An 18,109-nucleotide genomic window follows, 5' to 3' on the forward strand; every position below is an offset into this window, starting at 1 on the left:
AAACTCAAGAGAAAATCTTTGCTGGGAGAAGATGATTGGTAGATGATCCTTAAGCAGCACGTGCCCCAGTGTGCACATGCACACACACACGCGCACGCACGATCCATTCACCCCATCAACAAGTTGCCAGCTCATGCTTTGCATGTCACACCAATTTGCATGCTCCAATTGTTTGAGTATTTTTATTCATGTGTAAATGTGTGTCCATAGTGTGTGTGTGTGTGTGTGTGTGTGTGTGTGTGTGTGTGTGTGTGTGTGTGTGCGTCTGTAAACCAGAGGGTCAGACAGGCGGGGTTATGCGTCTGCCCGAAGGCTCATCTGGTTTGATGTGATTTGCCCCAGGCTGACTGATGTGGCACAGTGGCCCAGATGTTGGCGAGATTATTTCCCAGTGTGTGTGTGTGTGCGTGGGTTTTTTTTATGTCTGTGGCTGAGTGTGTTTGTGTGTGTTGAGGGCAGCGCTCAGACCATTCAGAAAAAACAAACACATCATTCATTCTGAGGCTAATCCCCCACAACACAAATAAAAACCTCGCCGTCCGAGCCAACAGGGAAACAGCAGACACATTCCCTTTGTTTTATTTTTTTATTTTTTTTATTTTCTAAATAGAATCTCTATCATATACATACAGTACAACATGCTCATGACAGATTTTTATGGCACATCCATATTTTTCGTACATTTTGCAGTTGCTGGTATTGCTGTGAGGTTACGGTAAAGTGACCATTTTGAACCGGTAGGTAGATGCGGCAGGTGGGCTGACCTCTGCGGGCTAAATAGGAGGTTGCTACAGCGAAACACGTGCACTGTCAATTATATTCCACTAAAGGGGGGGGGGGGGGGGGGGTACATACACATACCAATCTCCTACTGAATCCCCTTTGTGTGTGTGTTTTTTTTTAAACTAGGAAAATGCTACAACAGTGGCGACTGTGCGGGATGTACGTGGTTTTAGCTGCACCTGAATCCTGATTCCAACCAAAACCTGGAACATCCCACAGCGGTGGAGAATAATGACGTATATGGGTTAAATATTCCGATTTCTACTATAGTACAACTCTAGTATATATACTACAGGTACGGAGCACTGCTGGGTTATTCACATATGTACAAAAAACTGCTGAGTCATGTGCGATTATTCCTGCAGAGATAGAAAAATAAACCAGTGATAGACTAGAAAATACTGTGCACCACTATCACACGTAAGTGCTGCCGCCTATTTTCACCCTGTAACGCGTGAAAGAAAACACAGAACGTCTCTCTTTCAGTCAGAATTTTTTTAAAAAAAAGAAAGATAAAAGGATTGTCTCAAAAACTATTTTAAAAATGAGGTTTAAAAAGTGCAACGAAAGATGATATGCACTGTAAGGTGATGCTTGAACTCGCCAGCCTGTCGTTTAGCTTATCGGTGATTTAAGTGAGTGTGTGCAAGTGTGTGTGCGTGTGGGTGAGAGAGTCCAGTAAGACTGCGTCTCATATTTAATCACACCAACAGGTTACAGTGTCCCATTTAATCTCCAGAAAGTGCTTCACGGACTTGGCACGCGGTCTCCATGGAGACGACTCTGCATCTTTGAGAGTGCTAAACTGGCATCGACACGAGTGATAAATATGAATAAATATCATGAGAGCTCACGAGCTGGAGACGAGTGAATGATGGGAGTGTGCAGCAGGGAGGAGGAAGAGGAGGAGGAGGAGGAGGAGGAGGAGGAGGAGGAGGAGGAGGAGGAGGAGGAGGAGGTCTAGATGACCTGGCAGCAGCTGTGAGGGGTGGGGGTACAGAGCAGACCCTCCTTGGGGTTCCGGTGGATGTTGACGGACAGAGTCTTGTCGCTCAGCGGCATCTGCAGAACGCGGTTCTTCAGGTTGCGGTGGTTCTCCCGGGCCAGGTCCAGCTCTCCCAGCCTCAGCGTGCCCGTGCCGGCGCCCTCCAGCAGCGGGTCGGCCAGCGCATCCCCCAGCTGGGGCTGGTGCTGGTACAGGTTTGCCCTGGTCGAGGGGCCGCCCAGGAGAGAGACCTTGTCCAGGCTGCCCGTAGAGCCCCCCACGCACATCCTCCACATGGGACGGTCGTGAGCGTCCCCTGCTACCACAGTCCCGCTGCTGCCGCCCCCTCCACCCCCAGTTAGACTCTGGAATTGGGAGCTCAGACACAGGCTCATCAGCTTTAGACTCTCCACCAGGCCGCTGGCAGCCTTGGCCTTACTCTGGCCTGATCCCGGACTGGCACAGTTAGTGGGACTGCCCTGCGCCGAGCCCCTTTTCTCCCTGTCCCTCCCCCCTGTCTCACCCTCTTGTCCACAGACACTTTCTATAACTGGTTTTCGGTGATTCTTCGTTTCTTCGTCACTGGTCTCCGAGTCCGGTGTTAAAGTAGCGACTGGTCCCGTCACGCCAACAGGTTCAGGTGAGGACACGAGCGTCAATGCCGACGCTGTATTTGAGTTCAGATTGAGGCTAAGGCTGGGTTTGGGCGGGCCCCGGCCCTCCTCGTCCTCATCTTCTCTGTCCTCCTCGTGGATCTGGTTCAGAACGGGAGCACTCAGCCGGGACGTCAGCCGGCTTCCAGAAGACGAAGTCGCCGACGAGACGGACGGCGATTTGCAACGAAGCTGCGCCTGAGCTGACAGCACGGACGAGGACAGGCGCTTGTCTTCATCGCCGTCTCCTTCCTCGTCCTCCTCCACGCTAAACAGACTGGGACTCCGAGGTTTGCAAGGGCCGCCGGGGGCCAGACAACCCAGCCTGAGGGGGTTAGGATGTGGCTTGATCAGAGGCCTGGGCCCCCTCTCCTGGTTGGTCACCGGCATGAAGTTCTCCTGACGTTGACCGAGGTCCAGAAGCGCCGTTTTGGGCCTGGGGCCTTTATGAAGGCTCTCAGCGCTGCGGGCGGGGGACTGGGGGCCTCCTGGGTGGGAGATGGCTGGACCCCCTAAGCCATCACTGACATCCTGGTGGACATCCACTCTAGTGGGCCAGGACTGTCTGTTAAGGGTTCAAAAGAGCTGAGGTCAGAGAAACTGCAGTGTTTACATTTCTACATGTTGAAAATATTGTGTTTTTTCCTCCTTTAAGGAAGTTATGTGATATCAGATACCAGATTCCGGAGGAACTTTGACCCTTGATCTTTCAATAGAAGGGGCTTTGATCATAAAGCCTCCCACTATGTTATGTAAGCTTGTATATTCTATATGTTTAAGTCCCAGTATGTGGGAAAATTTGTTTCAGCTCTGTTCTGCCCTGTCTCGACCTTCCACCGCCCTGCTGGTTATCTGCATTCTCTCCATCCATCTGCTGTCAAACTTGTCTTCTGGAAAGAGTCAGCATGAATCCCTCCGGGGGAAGGGGGGGTTCTGTCAGTCTGAAAGCAAGCCTGTACCTGAACTGGGTCTTGCTGGGGCTGGGCGAGCGGGTCTGATGCTGCTCCCTCTCTTGCCTGTCTCTCAGCATCCTCTCCGCCAGCAGGAAGTACGTAGCTGTGATGTGGTTGTACTGGTTCGATTCCAGAGCCCTGAGAAGACGGAGAGAGAGTCAGAGGGGTGAATGAATGCCTGCCCACTCATCACACACCAAATCCCAGCTATGAGTCAGAAAGAAATGATGGGGTGGGGATTTAATTCGTCATGATAACAGTTCTGGACGCGCCGCCAGCTGGTTGTTAATTTAAAAACTGTTAATGACACTCGGTGAAGCTGTGGAATGTTGGGAAATGGCTGCGCATGCTGCCGATTCTCCAAAAGCAGCCGTACTCTGTGATGGCGTCTCTGTCTGCGATGCCGCCCAGCACCATGCGCTGGATGATGGAGCCGTGTTCCTCCTCCGACAGGCTGCGGTGCGACACCAGAGGGGTGGACAGCTTGGTGGCCGGGGAGGGGTCAACGCCTTGCAGCCACTCGTGGCGCTCGATCTCGTCCAGGGTCGCCCTTTTCTTCGGATCTCTCTGCAGCATATGAGCTATTAGGCTGGAGGGAGAGACAGAAATCCTCTAGATTAAATCTTTGTGTGATTTAATCGCAGAATTATATGAAAATCTGCAGCTTTTATGGGTATAAATTCCCTAATTTGTCCCAGAAAACAGGAAAAGTGCTCCTGCTTTGGGCCCAACACAGCGAGTGCTTGTACAAAAACATTCGTAAAGACTGTGTTTTTACAGCCTTGAAGAAATATAAAGCCCTCACCATGTTAAAAATAGAAGGCCGATTTTAAAGGGTGCATTAGCCACACTCAACGCAGCTGTGCGGCGCCGAGCGAAAAGCGGGACAGCGGGGAAACGGCGGAAGTGAGGACACTACCCCTTTATTTTCTACGTACGCACATAAAATATGCAGCACCTGCAGAGTACCACGTCCATCTGTGAGGCTGCCAGCACGGGCAGATACTCACTCTTTGCATGCGTGGGAGATGTGAGGCGGCACCGTGTATTTACAGTCCATAATCATGGTGAGGGTCTCGCTGTCGTTGGCCTCCTGGAAGGGCGGCTGACCACATACCAGCATAAAGAGAATGACCCCCAGACTCCAGATATCTGCAGACACACAGAGATTCACAGAACTTCAAAGTGGAGCACAAATGTCCTTTTCTGCTCAGTGGGACAGACACAAATAAACGAAGCGCAGACGCCGCCGCAGTTCAAACGAAGCGTGAATCGTGTCCAATAAGAGCCGTTCCCCTGAATACAGAGTGGCTCGGGATGCATCTGTCTAACTGACGATGATGCTTCTTTGGGCTGTTGCCAGCTGCCAGCGTCATGCTCTCGCTCCTCTCTGCACACACACACACACACACACACACACACACACACACACAAGCTGGCCTCAGAATGTGGGTTAACGTGTTCATCCCTCAAAGTTTCAAACAAATGCTAATTCCATGGAACAGTTGTCCTGTTCCAATTATTCCTTTAAAAAACTGCAACTTTTTCTTTTGCTGCAGGCGTGCTTCTGGTCAGCGGGGCGTTCTACTGACACACATTTGGCAGCCGCATACCGACTTCGCCCAACATAAAGTCCGTTTTTTTCCCAGTTTCTCAGTGGAACCCATTTAGTTTGGGAAGATTATGTAAAGCAAGGTGCTGCAGAAACAGGAGCCCTCTTAAACACTTGTCTTTTGCAACATCAGCTAGTTTAGTGCTGCAGCCAGTGATTCTTTTGGTCAATCGTGCCAAGATGAGATCGGCTTCTCACCCCATAAAGTCGCGCAATAACGTACTTGAGCTACATTAACATTAACGAGCATCAGCGTGACAAACTAAAATCCTTGAGCTCCCGCTCGTTTTACCATCCTGACTGACCGCTTCATCACTTATTGGCTGGTATTTTTTTAAATTTACCATTTTGCTGCCCCCCCAGACAGAAACACTGATGTTTCTCTTTGCTTATTCTGCAGAAAAACAGGGCTCCTTAATATTTATTTAGAATGTTCATTTTAATCTGGCAAAGAGAAAAGCTTCCAGTTCTTATGTGGGCGGAGGCTGTGAAGCCAAGTCTCATCCTCTAACGGAGGGAGGAAAACGCTGCTGCAGTCGCCACCACCCTTCCTACCCCCTAGCCAAGGTATCTTAGCAACCACGACCCTGCTTCCCTCACTGCTTGCGTCAGCGGTGAAACTTCCTTCCTCGATAACTTTATTTACAAACCAGATGGCTGCCACATCAGTGCATCACACAGTGCACGTCAGCACGCATCCTTTCATCGCCATGGCGGTTTTGGATCAACCCCGGGACAGAATGGATCTGCTTCCACATCCCGTCCAGCTGGAGATAATAAATATTATTTGTGTCCTTCCATCTCCCTGCTGCAGTTGTTGGGACTACTAGCGTGTTGTTTTCTGACACGGGGCACAGCTTGTGACCGTTGGAATGGAATCAAAAATCTATATTTAAATTCCCATTTGGTGGAGACAAAATAATGTGGTGTGTGTGTGTGGGGGGGGGGGGCACTGTACAGCATCAGAAGAATGAAGAAAAGGAGGAGGCGGACATCTCATAACACCTATCTATAATCTGCTTCTCAAGGAATGTTGTTAAAGGTATGCCAGGTATGTAATGATAAACGGCCCTTAAATTCCATGGGGTTTCTCCTGGACACAAATGTTTGTGTCCATTTACATCTGAAGCTTAGCTCATTCTTTGGAAGATGAATAAGACCTAAATAGCAGCAAACACACTCGATAACGGCGCCACGCTGGCTTTTTCTCTTCCAAGTCCCTTTCCAACACACTGTCCCAACCTGACAGGACACCCTTGTTATCTCTGCGGTGACCCGGGCGCACGGCCAGCCTGGCCGCCCTGTCCGTCAGCGGCGCCCCTCCCCGGCCAGCTTACCTTGAAATACTGACGGTCAGGACAGCTGACTGCCGTTTAGCCGCGTAATGACCGTGCTGTTCCGAACGGACACCGACGCGATATTTCAGAGCACCTGTCTGGCAGATAAAGACGCTGACAAGGACGAGACAGCCGGCGCACGTCCGTCCTCCACCGCTCCTCCCAAACCTACCCGTCTGTTTCTCTTCTCCCCCATCATCTCTTTAATTGAATATCTAATTGAATACGAATGGCTTCCACTGCTGATGGAACCAGGTTGGGAAACCAATTTCAGTCCGATCAGATAGCGGCTTTTATCAAACGCCGGCACGGCCGCCATTGTCTCATGACCACAGCCAACACCTGAACCCCTGAAAAGGTCCAGATAAACCTGGATTACGGTGACGCCTCACATTCTCCGGATTAAGTACTAATTTCCTGCTAACAGCCAGTCAGTTCTTTATTGTGCACATTATCAGGAGGCGGTATCGGCAGATAATGAGGATTCATTTGGACGTATCGCTCAGCGAGACTGACGTTAGCGAGAGGACAGCCCATCTGCTGGGAACAATGACTGGACTGTGGACCCAGGCCGTCACATTCCGGTGAAAGTTTAAAGCAGTAAATCATTTTACCCATGAAGGACTCACCAACAGCGGGGGCATCGTACTCGTCACCCAGAAGGATTTCCGGAGCAGAGTACGCCAGCGAGCCACAGGACGTGTTGAGGGTCTTCCCCGGCTGAAAGCGGTTGCTGAAGCCGAAGTCGGTCAGCTTGACCACGCCTTGTTTCTCGAAGAACACCACGTTCTCCGGCTTCAGGTCCCTGTGGACCACGTGCAGTCGGTGGCAGTAGGAAATGGCGTGGACAATTTGGGCGAAGTAGCACTTGGCGACCTTGAACAAGGACAGAAACGGCAACAGTCGTGACGTCATGAACTTCTCTCTCTCCTTCATTTTTCCTCCTCCGTCCACGCATCCCGCTCACCTCCTCGCTGAGGCCGCCATCGTGCTTCATGATGCAGTCGTACATATCTCCCCCGTCTCCCAGCTCCAGGATGAGGTAGAGCTTGGTGGCCGTGTCGATGACTTCGTACAGGCGCACCACATTGGGGTGCTGCACCATCTTCATGCACCGCACTTCCTGGAAGAGGTGTCCTCTCGCCATCGGGTCCAGCTTGGTCTTATCTATCACCTTCACTGCGACCTTGTGATCAGCACGGTCAGTTATTACATATTATTAATGACATGAAAACAGACTTAAACATTTCCGGTTTTTTACCTTTTCCCCTGTGAAGACGTGCCGGGCTAGTTTGACCACAGCAAAGTGTCCGCGGCCCAGCGTCTTGTCCAGGTCGTACAGCCCAGCTATCTTCCCATCGTGATGGCGTTTGAGCCCCGCCATGGCTGCTGGTGGAAACCGCCCCCTGACTCCTGCTGTTCTCTCTAATCCTCCATCTCCCGCTGAGGTCAGTCGAGGTTAGGCTAGATCTGTAGTCCGGGCGTCTCTAGATGTCTTCAGAGGGTTCCTGCTGCATGGCAACGGACGACAATCCCGGAGGTTTGATCTGTCGCACTCAAGCCGGCACCGTCTCTACTGGACCTGAGATGAAAACGGGAGAGCAAAAATCCAAATTCACCCGCGTGTGTGGACAGTGAAGCACGTGGATGAGACAGACGAGGAAAATCAAACGAGGAGGACGGTTAATGGGAGGTTTTACTATCAATCCAATCATTTCAATCTGGACGGCAGTGACAGCAGATCAATTATTAACAGAAACACACATTATGCTACATACATCTTAACGTCAGATGAAACCATTTTGGAACGATTTACACAAACCACCTTAATCAACCGACATTTTATTTTATAGTTGTGTGAAACGTTTAAAGTGCTCGATCCCTGCTCGTCTTTGACCCTGATGCACGTGTTGTCACACCAGCCTGTTGCTTCACAGGCCTGATTATGAAACACAGCTTCCAGGTAAAGGTCGGTATTTATCTTCCAGGAATCTACCTGCATTCCGATAAAACACACACACACACACAGGGCGTGGAAAGAACATTCCAGGGAGCTGATTCCCACGAAGGTGTGCCCCACTCACCTGAATCTAAAGGAGCAATAAAAATAGAGCATAAAAGACGTCTCTAGGAAACACCTGATGTCAGAAACAGACACAAGAAGCTTGGAATGGCTCCAACAGAGTTTTGCATTTTTTAAAAAGCCCAGAAGGTTTTTTCGTGTGATCCCAGATGTGAATGAGAGTGAGTCATTTTCCTCAAAATAGCCGGCTGACATCTGCATCTGTCTCCGCTCGGCCTCGCTGCCTCGTGCACACAACTAATCCCCGAACAATACAGACAGTGCGTAAGTGCAATCAAACACCCCCACCAATGCGAGCACAAACACACTCAGAGCTCGGGCACGTCAGGACAGGAGAGGTTACATGGGAACAGAGACTGTAGCCCATCAAAACGCCATCTTTCAGCCCTGTCAACACCCTAGTGTGTGTGTGTGTGTGTGTGTGTGTGTGTGTGTGTGTGCATCCATCTGACAGATGGGAGAAAGCATCAGAAAAACAGCTAGCCCGTTTGCTTATCTGCCAGTGTCAACAGAAATCTCCCAGTCATGCATGCATCGAGGCCGGTTGTGTAATTGCTGAGGGTGCTGACACAGCATTGATTTAATCGGTGGTCGAGTGCGTTTTGGGCTCAGCAGCACGCGCACAAGGTCAAGGACCTGTAACAAAAGGTCTAAAGGATTAAAGCCCCACCGTCTGAAGCCCAGTGACGCTGAGATTTCCCTTCCACGGGGCGGGATGAGGGACGGTACGATCAATGACTATGACCACATCCCTTGATCCTCAACTATACCTTTGAGATATTAGCCTATGAATGTTAGCAACCTTAGCAACTGGGTTATCCCTGAACCTGTAACTTTGGAGCTACCTATCTCAACTCTCAATAAAAAACCCAGTTGGACGCTATCACACCATCCTCCCGCAGCACTCTTGAGTCTCTGACCGGAATCATAGTTCATAACCTACCGCCTCTCCAGCAACCCTCGAGTCCCTCTCTCAAATAAAAGGTATGAAAAGTTTTATGGTGATCGATAAAATCTGGTTCCTGAAACATTAGAACAACAAGCTAGATCAATATTGACTATTATCAAATGCTTACAGATAAGTGCTGTATGCAAATGTAGTTGTTTAATGTGCTTCACGCATTAAAAGATGATTTCTAGCTACATATTGAGTGGATACATGCAAATGTATGAATACTACAACTAAGTCAATTATGTGTTCCAATATTTTGAAATGTCCTAAACAATATTCTAAATATATTCTACAGATATTGAATTGCAATATATATGGTAGTGTGTATATGTGTGTGTGTGTGCTTAAATAAATCTTTATTGACTAAAGCTCATTAACTGCATTGATTTTGTTGATGGAGTCAGATATTAAAATGAAAAATTGAAGCGGGCCCCGCTCCATGTACTAAAAAGTTGCTCTGCTATCTTCCTACAACAGCTTTTAATGGACAAACGATTACCTTTAAGGTATTAAAGCCTAATTTAAACCCCAACCCTGACAACCAACCTCTGGACTGGTAATACCTGCAGGGGCAGTTGTTGGAAAATGTCTTGTCCAACACTTTTGAAGAGGAAGGAGGTTGAGGACAACACTTAAGGCACACTTTGTTCCTTTAATGATTTTAGGCAGTACAAATTCATCAATAATCATTAAACTTAAAATGTATTCAATTCTGACCAGCACTGTGGCTCATATATACAAATATATATATGCATATGCGTGTGTGTGTGTGTGTGCAATAACAATAAAGTTCAATCGAATCGAATCTAACAGGGAATTACTGTTATCAGGGTGATGATGGACCGTGTTTATTTAAATTGACCACCACATTTAGGCTATCCAAGCATTCTTCTGCATCCAGGTGGGACCTCTGCAGCCTGGCTGCATCCCCGGGATCATGTCAGTGCGGAGCAGCCTGCGTCAGCAGCCCGCAGAGGCTGCGGCGGCGGCGGCGGCGGCGGGGGGATGATCCCGGGGACTGACATGATCCCGGGGATGCAGCCAGCAGGCGTGCAGACAGGCTGCAGAGGTCCCACCTGCTCAGCGGAGGTGTGCCACATTCACATTCACACGCAAACGAAACAAAAACAGACGCGCTTCGAGGACGGGACGAAGAAGCTAAACCGACACACGCTTCCACACGGGCCCGCAGCCGTGTGGTGTTGAGAGTCCTACTTACCACACTTTTTGGTCCCTTTAAAGGCGGCGGAACGCGCGGCGGCGAGGCGACAGCGGCGGGTGTGTAAGCGGGACCGAAGAGCCTCCGCCGGGGGCCAGGTCGACACTTGACACCGGCAGACAGCGAACCGACGACCGGTTAATCCAGAGGGTGATGAAGTGTGTCACACTGTCAAGTCTACCTCCCCCTTTCTCTCCCTCCCCTCCGTCAATGCGTCACACGCGCAGGTAGCAGCACACTTCCGGAAAGCATGCTTACAAAATAAAAGCGTGAGCTAGCGGCTGGGGATATCAGTCGTGTTAGCGACAGACCTACCTGAATATTATAATCAACCCTAAATTCATAAATGATATGTGTAAGAAAGCCTCACCTCACCGTCGCTGGGATTCCCCCACGCGGAGGCCAAAGGCCACGACCATGTTAGATTAGATTAGATTACTTTCAACCTTATTGTTATTGCGCATGTACGGGAAGCCAAGCATACTTATCCTACATTTAACCACTGTACACAGCTACATATAGCTACGATATATTGGTCTACGACTGTCTCATGTACGTGCCTGTATATTATCAACTATCAACAACTATAGGTTCACCATCTCTATTACGTGTAATGTTGAGGCTTCCTCACCGAGCTTAACTCGGAATAAAATATATAAAAACCCGGTTTGACGGTATTGGCACCCTTGATTCTCTGACCGGAATCATAGTCCATAACCTACCGCCTCTCCAGCAACCCTCAAGTCCAACTCTTATATAAAATGATATGTATAACCGCAATCACAATATATTATCTGAGTGCTGGAGGAGTACAGTCTGCGTTAATTTGCTAAAATCACGATCAAATTAAATTTTTTAAAATGATCTCTGATCTTAAGACATAAAATTACTGCTGCTGCCTGTCAAACTGGCCATTTTGATGAGATTGGGTTTCTTAATTTCATGAACGTAGAAAAAACCTTGATACTAAATTATATTTATAGTATCACCTTTCAGCTCTGTTTAAACTCTTTGACAGGGGACCAGGTTTTGAACTGAAGGGTTCTTGGTTCAAGCCCTGGTGCGGACAAGATGATGAACTGGCGACTTACTGAGCAGTAGAGTCGTGCTCTTGAACAGATATGTTGCCTATATATTCGAACTTTGATGCCAAATGGTCTCATAAATACACATTTGCGGGTATGTAACTGCGATGAGTTTTAAAGATGAACACCATTAAGTCCCATGTTTTAATTAAAAAGAAAGGAATACGGGTAGTAGATTGCTTTTATTCTGAAGGCGAGTTTCCAGTTTCCGCGTGCCGTAGGAGTCATCCGTGACGTCAGAAGAACGCGCTTAAAAAAAGGCATGTTTATCAAATAAATAAAAGATGTTTTCTGGGCGGCCATCGATCGCCTTTCAAGGCAAATAGATTTCTTTCTTGGAACCCTTTCAACTCGAACAGATTCATCCCCGGGCGGTTAAACGAGTAATCACTGATCACTTGTGCAAATGTACCGTGTGCGGCGGGTGAATGAGTCCGCTCATGGACGACTGTTCCCGCTGTGGTGGTGGGCGGTGTGTTCCCAGTATTGACTGTACACATGGAGGTTGCCATGGCACATACGCGCTCTGTCCTGGGGCAGCAGGCGATGTCCTGTGTTATGTAACTGCTCTCCTTGTTTATCAATGACACTAATCTCTTAGCCACAAGTGGATTAACTTAAGATCAGGCTTCCTCAATTAGCATTCCTGAATTAAAGGACAACTAAGAGCCTAGTCTGGTATGTTCATGTCACAATTCCATCATATTATTTTTTTTACATTTATCCAACTCCACATGGTAAATTTCCCACGGCCAGCATTGAGAAATGCTTTTTATCTCCAGTAACACATGTACAAACATTTTAGGACTATGAATACAGGGAGTGCAGAATTCTTAGGCAAGTTGTAATTTAATAATTAATTTTATTATTGAACAACAACCATGTTCTTAATGAACCCAAAAGACTCATTAATATCAAAGCTAAATACTTGTGGGAGTTGGAGTGGGGCTTTTTTAGTTTTAGCTATTTTAGGAGGATATCTGTGTGCAGGTGACTATTACTTTGTGCATAATTTTTAGGCAACTTAACAAAAAACAAATATACACACATTTCATTTATTATTTATTTTCACCAGGGAAACCAATATAACAGCTCATCATTCACAAATATACATTTCTGACATTCAAAAACAAATCAGTGACCAATATAGCCACCTTTCTTTGCAAGGACACTCAAAAGCCTGCCATCCATGGATTCTGTTGGTGTTTTGATCTGTTCCCGATCAACATTGCGTGCAGCAGCAACCACAGCCTCCCAGACACTGTTCAGAGGTGGACTGCTTTCCCTCCTTGTAAATCTCACATTTGATGAGGGACCACAGGTTCTCTGTGGGGTTCAGATCAGGTGAACAAGGAGGCCATGTCATTAGTTTTTCTTCTTTTAGGCCCTTTCTTGCCAGCCACGCTGTGGAGCACTTGGATGCGTGTGATGGAGCTTTGTCCTGCATGAAAATCTTTTTCTTGAAGGATGTGGACTTCTTCCTGTACCACTGCTTGAAGAAGGTGTCTTCCAGAAACTGGCAGTAGGACTGGGAGTTGAGCTTGTTTCCATCCTCAACCCAAAAAGACCCCAGAAACTCATCTTTGATGATACCAGCCCATACCAGTACCACAGTACCAGTACCCCACCTTGCTGGCATCTGAGTCAGGCTGGAGATGGATCCAGCCACAGGCCCATCAAGACTCCCTCTCATTTCATCAGTCCATAAAACCTTAGAAAAATCAGTAAGAATGCTGCATTCCTCTACAAGATATCTCTTTTTTTGACTTTTCGGAGCCTGTCAAGTCCCTCTTCTGACCCATTTTGCCAAAGGAAAGGAAGTTGCCTAATAATTATGCACACCTGATATAGGGTGTTGTCATTAGACCACACCCCTTCTCATTACAGAGATGCACATCACCTGATATGCTTAATTGGTAGTGGGCTTTCAAGCCTATACAGCTTGGAGTAAGACGACATGCATGAAGAGGATGATGTGGTCAAAATACTCATTTGCCTAATAATTCTGCACTCCCTGTATTAACCATAGGATCACTAAAGGGAACAGGAGGTTAATTGTAATGATTACCATTTAACATGCTGGCTGCAGGAAAATAAACTCTAGAAAGACACTTATGTCAATAAATTAAAAATTGCTCTACCGCACTTTTTTCCCAAACAAAAAAAGCCCAGACAAGGACACAGGTGAACAATTGAACAAGAGATTTATTTTCTGATTGTTCACTTCTTTGCTGCCTCCTTCTGCAGCTTCTTCACCTCATGCTTGATGATCTTGTTCCTCTGCAGAGAAGGAAAAAATACACTATGTTACCCTGGAATTAAATTTTATCAGCTGCTGCTCGTGGAAAGACGGGAGACACTTACCATCCTCTTGGCCTTCATCGCCTTGTAGCGATCAAAGTCACTCATTTTCGCCCTCTGAAAATGTAGCAAAATTTTGCCTTTATAAGTAAGAGATATTTCACTTCTTAACACTTTGTGAGCATTAACGAATGCAGCCGTAGATAATCATGTCCCAATTATTTCAAAGCTCAGACAACGTCTTCAATTCTCAATCCAAACCATGACACTTTTCCCTCAAACCTACATGAGTTAATTAGGCCCAGCAGGATAGAAACAGAGCACAGCTGCCCTCTAGTGAGCATGAATGTAGCTGCAGCCGATAGATCTCCAGTCACAATTAAGCATCTAAAACCGAGTTCACGTCACTGAACTTTAACAACTCTGCAAATGATTGGATGAAGGATGAAGGTGTTTGCATCAATGTCCAATTGATCGTTAACATCAAACCTTTGTGAGACAGATATAATGGAGTATGTCTTGTTCATTACAAACACTAGCGCAGCAACAAAGCCAACCAGCACAAGTCAGTCTGTAATTGTTTTATTTTTAGCAAGGAAAGCAGAATTAAGATCATCCCTTAAGCCATTGGTTACTTTACTGTGGACTAATCTGTTAAAGCAGTCTACTTTATTCAGGGGCAGCTTGTGTATCAGTATGTTCTGTACAATTACGTCAGCACAGATCAGGAATTAACACAAGGTAAAACTCAGCAAAATCTATACATCCTTTCACACTCCACACTCTCACAAGCCTGTTCGGCGACAAAGTCATTGTTTACCTTCTGTCTGGCCTCGATCTTCTTGGCCCAACTGCTTTGTGCCCACTTCTGATTGACTTCAGCCTTCTCCCAGGCCCTCCTCACATACTTCTGGCGTGCACTGTGAAACAATCAGATGCTATAAACTTTCCAGACTCAAAAATGTAAACGTACAAAGAATTACAGAGCTGGACCTTGTGACATAAGCCAGACTGTTGCATTTAATTTTAATAATATTGTGTCAACCAATTTTCACCTGTGAGGGACTTTGATGACGTAGTCTGTGAGCTGCATGCACTTAAATGGCATGGCCTGTCTCCTCACATCTGTGCATGGGCCGTCAACAAGAGCCTGGAGGACAGCAGGGAGCACTCGTTTAAAGTCGACGGTGAAGGTAAGACCAAGTGCCAAAGGTCCACAGACGACTTACTCGATTTTGGTCGATGACATCTACAATGGCCACCAGCTTGCCAGCATGGGGTCCAAAAGATATGTAGGCAACGCGACCGATCTCGACGAAGCGTTTGAACACCTGAAAAATATTTAAAATTGCCTTTAAGAATCACAGCAACCAACACTTAAAGAGCCAAGAATGCGACTAAATACCGAATGCTTATTATGTTATATAAAACAATACAGTCATTGGTTTTAAGATTGAATCTGCCAGTAATAATAAATGTTTGAACGACTGATCAGCAACACCTGATGACTATAACGGCTAGCTAATCAGCTAGCTCTTGACAGATTCTACATTGGTAACGCATACAGGACGACACTGAACTGTGCATGTGTCATTTAAATGGGAGAAAACGAATTAAACCCCGAACACGAGACGTCGTTGAGGAGGTAAAACGCCGTTGATGGGTTGACTCGACTGTCGGCCCTCACACCGTCACACCACGTTGTACCGTGGGTAACTGCCGACATCTTGCAGAGACATTAATGTGTAAAATACGAACATGGGCCTTGTAAGCAAAAGCCCGATACAGTCTCGGTCATGTTACTAAAAGACGTGGCGAGAGATACGAGAGGAAAAACTGCATATAGGACGGGGAATTCGAACTAAAATACTGAAACAGTCATGGCGAACTCACCATGATGGCAGTCCGGGAGCAGAAAGGACGTTACAGCTTCCGGCTGGGGCACATACAGCTTCCGCTTCCACAGTACACATGCGCAGAATACACCGTGATATGATCGTTCAAATTTACGATTACGTTTAAATTTCGTTAATATAAATGTGTCATTAAAGCAAATATATTTCACAAAGTAAAAAAAAATGCGTAGCAGTCTGACGTTGCTTTAAAACAAGTTCTAAAATAGCGCATCAGGAACGTTCACCTGAGTAAGTCACGCCAACTAATGGGGAAACACGTAAACGCACCACAAGAGCGCGGCGCGACCAATCACGGAGACAAACACCGTTTTGTGTCAGGCCAATTATATGACTCTTAAAATCAACTGGATAAGGTGGGAACATCTCTGGATCATCTCTGGATCATTATTGCTGCGCCCTGCCTCAGCAACTGGGAGGAGCATGTGCCAAGGGGGGATGACCGACTATCCATCCAGGGAGAATTTCAAACTTTCCTTTGGTGCCAAGTGTTCGGACTTTTGCCACTAGGTGACAGCACTGACCCAGTCACTGGGCCTCTGCAGCTCAGTTGTGTCAATCATCAGTTGCTGCAACCAGAACACTGCAGGATCTGTCGGCTCCTCTTCGTACCATTTCATTGTTGAAAAGCTGGAAGTAATAGCAGAAAACTTCCCATCTTCTTAAGGAATAGAAGGAAATAAACAGAAAAAGAAACAAGGGGTGATTTGATTAAACCACAATGGGTGTTTATGGCGCCTTTCTTTTATCTAATACTGTGTTTTTAATTGAAAAAACACAAACAGTTCTGTCAGGGTCATTAATCACCTGTTTGTTGCTGTAGAGGTCATTCATGAATCAGGAGCCCTGAGAGCCAAAACGAATGTTGATCTTTGGGTATCTTCAGGTGAAGGAAATGAGATTTATTTCCAGCCGCTGCGTCACTCTTTGTTCTGGTTCCTTCCTCCAAAAACATGTTTGTTTTCAGAGCCAATGGCTACCGATGGTGGGAAATCCTGTCCTAAGTAAAAATGACGTCCAAAGGATGGAATGACACATTTTTCTCTAAACCTTTGCAGCCTTAATCTGTGTTTAAACAGACGATTGTGTACAACCTACAGGAAGAAAAGAGACGGGAAGGTGATGCATCTGCGGGATTTTTTAATGCAGCACGCACACACACACACACACACGGTTGCAGTCTTGCAATATTCGAACTCCAGTTTCCGAGTCTTACATGCCTGAAAAATCTGAGTCACACTCGTTTGACAAATCATCTCTGATCTCACGCTGACTCGGGTTTAAACGTATCGTCGTGTTTGTGGGAAAAACGAGAATCCAAATCACATCGACTTGGAGAGCTCGCATTTGGTTAGCTGGTTTAGAAAATGAATTAAGGGTGGAAAATACCTGCTGGAGGAGAGACGCAGGGTCAATATGTCGCAAGGTTGAAGAGGGCTATAATGAGCAGGGCCTTTGGAGGGCAGAGACCTTTGGAAGGGCAGGTGCTGAAAGTTAAAAAGGGGCACAAGGATCAAGACTATTAAACACTAGTGAATACATGACTTACTGCACAACCAGCTAAATTATAGAAACCCATTTTCATGTATGTATTTGCATTACCATGCACACATTTAATTTCTTTTTCAGAAATAACAGACTCACGTTTGTGCTATGCTGCTGATCCAGAATCTGTCCTTAATTATTGATTCCTATATGTTTAAATTCCATTTTTGTGATCATACATTAAGCGCACAGCAGAAAGATTATTTCATGTCTATATCATGCAAATTTTAAATTGAACAGATTCAATAAACATTTTCAGGACTCATACCAACAGTATATTAGATTAAATTACATTTTACTTACATTTTCATATTTCTAGTGTTAAATTCTTAAGTTTATATGACTTTACTGTTACAAACATAAACTTGTGTGAGCTGGTGTGAAAACAATATTTGTCATATTTGAAATATAAATCTTTTCTAATCCTGTTCTGGATGTGGCGGCTCTTACTTTGTCTCTTGTGTTGTGTATTTAAGACAGTCACCAATTTCCCATTCATCATTTTATTTCTGTTAAAACAGACCACGGTTAAACTCTTGCAACTGTACTCGTCCAGTATTTGCTTAAGTAAACGAAGCAAAAAAATTATGCTCATGTTGTCTGTTAGCCACACGCACAACTTTCACATGAGGTTAGCTTGCAAACACAGACAGAATTAGTGCAATTAGTGGACCACAGACTCCCAAAT

The 18,109-nt window shown here is 46.4% G+C and overlaps 2 protein-coding genes across 3 annotated transcripts; both read right to left on the bottom strand.

The window, feature by feature from the left end:
- Positions 1-572: 572 nt before the first annotated feature.
- LOC101075602 (SNF-related serine/threonine-protein kinase-like) lies at positions 573-10,777 on the bottom strand. 2 transcript variants are annotated; one of them, XM_029845393.1, is made up of 9 exons: positions 10,578-10,777; positions 7,585-7,905; positions 7,291-7,509; positions 6,953-7,199; positions 4,385-4,526; positions 3,751-3,963; positions 3,381-3,512; positions 1,743-2,986; positions 573-1,709 (listed from the first exon to the last, which is right to left on the bottom strand). In XM_029845393.1, exons 2-8 carry the CDS (start codon positions 7,705-7,707, stop codon positions 1,744-1,746), a joined length of 2,319 nt encoding a protein of 772 aa, XP_029701253.1. In that variant the 5' UTR covers positions 7,708-7,905; positions 10,578-10,777; the 3' UTR covers positions 573-1,709; position 1,743. The 2 variants fall into 2 exon arrangements, with proteins under 2 accessions (XP_029701253.1, XP_003969062.2); XM_003969013.3 differs by having other exon boundaries at positions 573-2,986; positions 10,578-10,776.
- A 3,072-nt stretch (positions 10,778-13,849) lies between these two features.
- rpl14 (ribosomal protein L14) lies at positions 13,850-15,869 on the bottom strand. The gene is given in 6 exon segments (NM_001032754.1): positions 13,850-13,942; positions 14,027-14,080; positions 14,784-14,883; positions 15,019-15,113; positions 15,193-15,294; positions 15,857-15,869. Coding segments are annotated over 6 exon segments (414 nt in total). The 5' UTR covers positions 15,860-15,869; the 3' UTR covers positions 13,850-13,882.
- Between the last annotated feature and the right edge of the window lie 2,240 nt (positions 15,870-18,109).

The sequence above is a fragment of the Takifugu rubripes genome, chromosome 12, assembly GCF_901000725.2.
Source record: "Takifugu rubripes chromosome 12, fTakRub1.2, whole genome shotgun sequence".
Classification (NCBI taxonomy): Eukaryota; Metazoa; Chordata; class Actinopteri; order Tetraodontiformes; family Tetraodontidae; genus Takifugu; species Takifugu rubripes.

Excerpts from the sequence above, each read along its gene's own strand:
- LOC101075602 (XM_029845393.1), bottom strand. The coding sequence starts at position 7,707 with ATGGCGGGGCTCAAACGCCATCACGATGGGAAGATAGCTGGGCTGTAC. Across the intron at positions 7,510-7,584 it reads ACGTCTTCACAGGGGAAAAG|GTCGCAGTGAAGGTGATAGA; the intron begins GTAAAAAACCGG and ends GCTGATCACAAG. Across the intron at positions 7,200-7,290 it reads ATGGCGGCCTCAGCGAGGAG|GTCGCCAAGTGCTACTTCGC; the intron begins GTGAGCGGGATG and ends TCCTTGTTCAAG.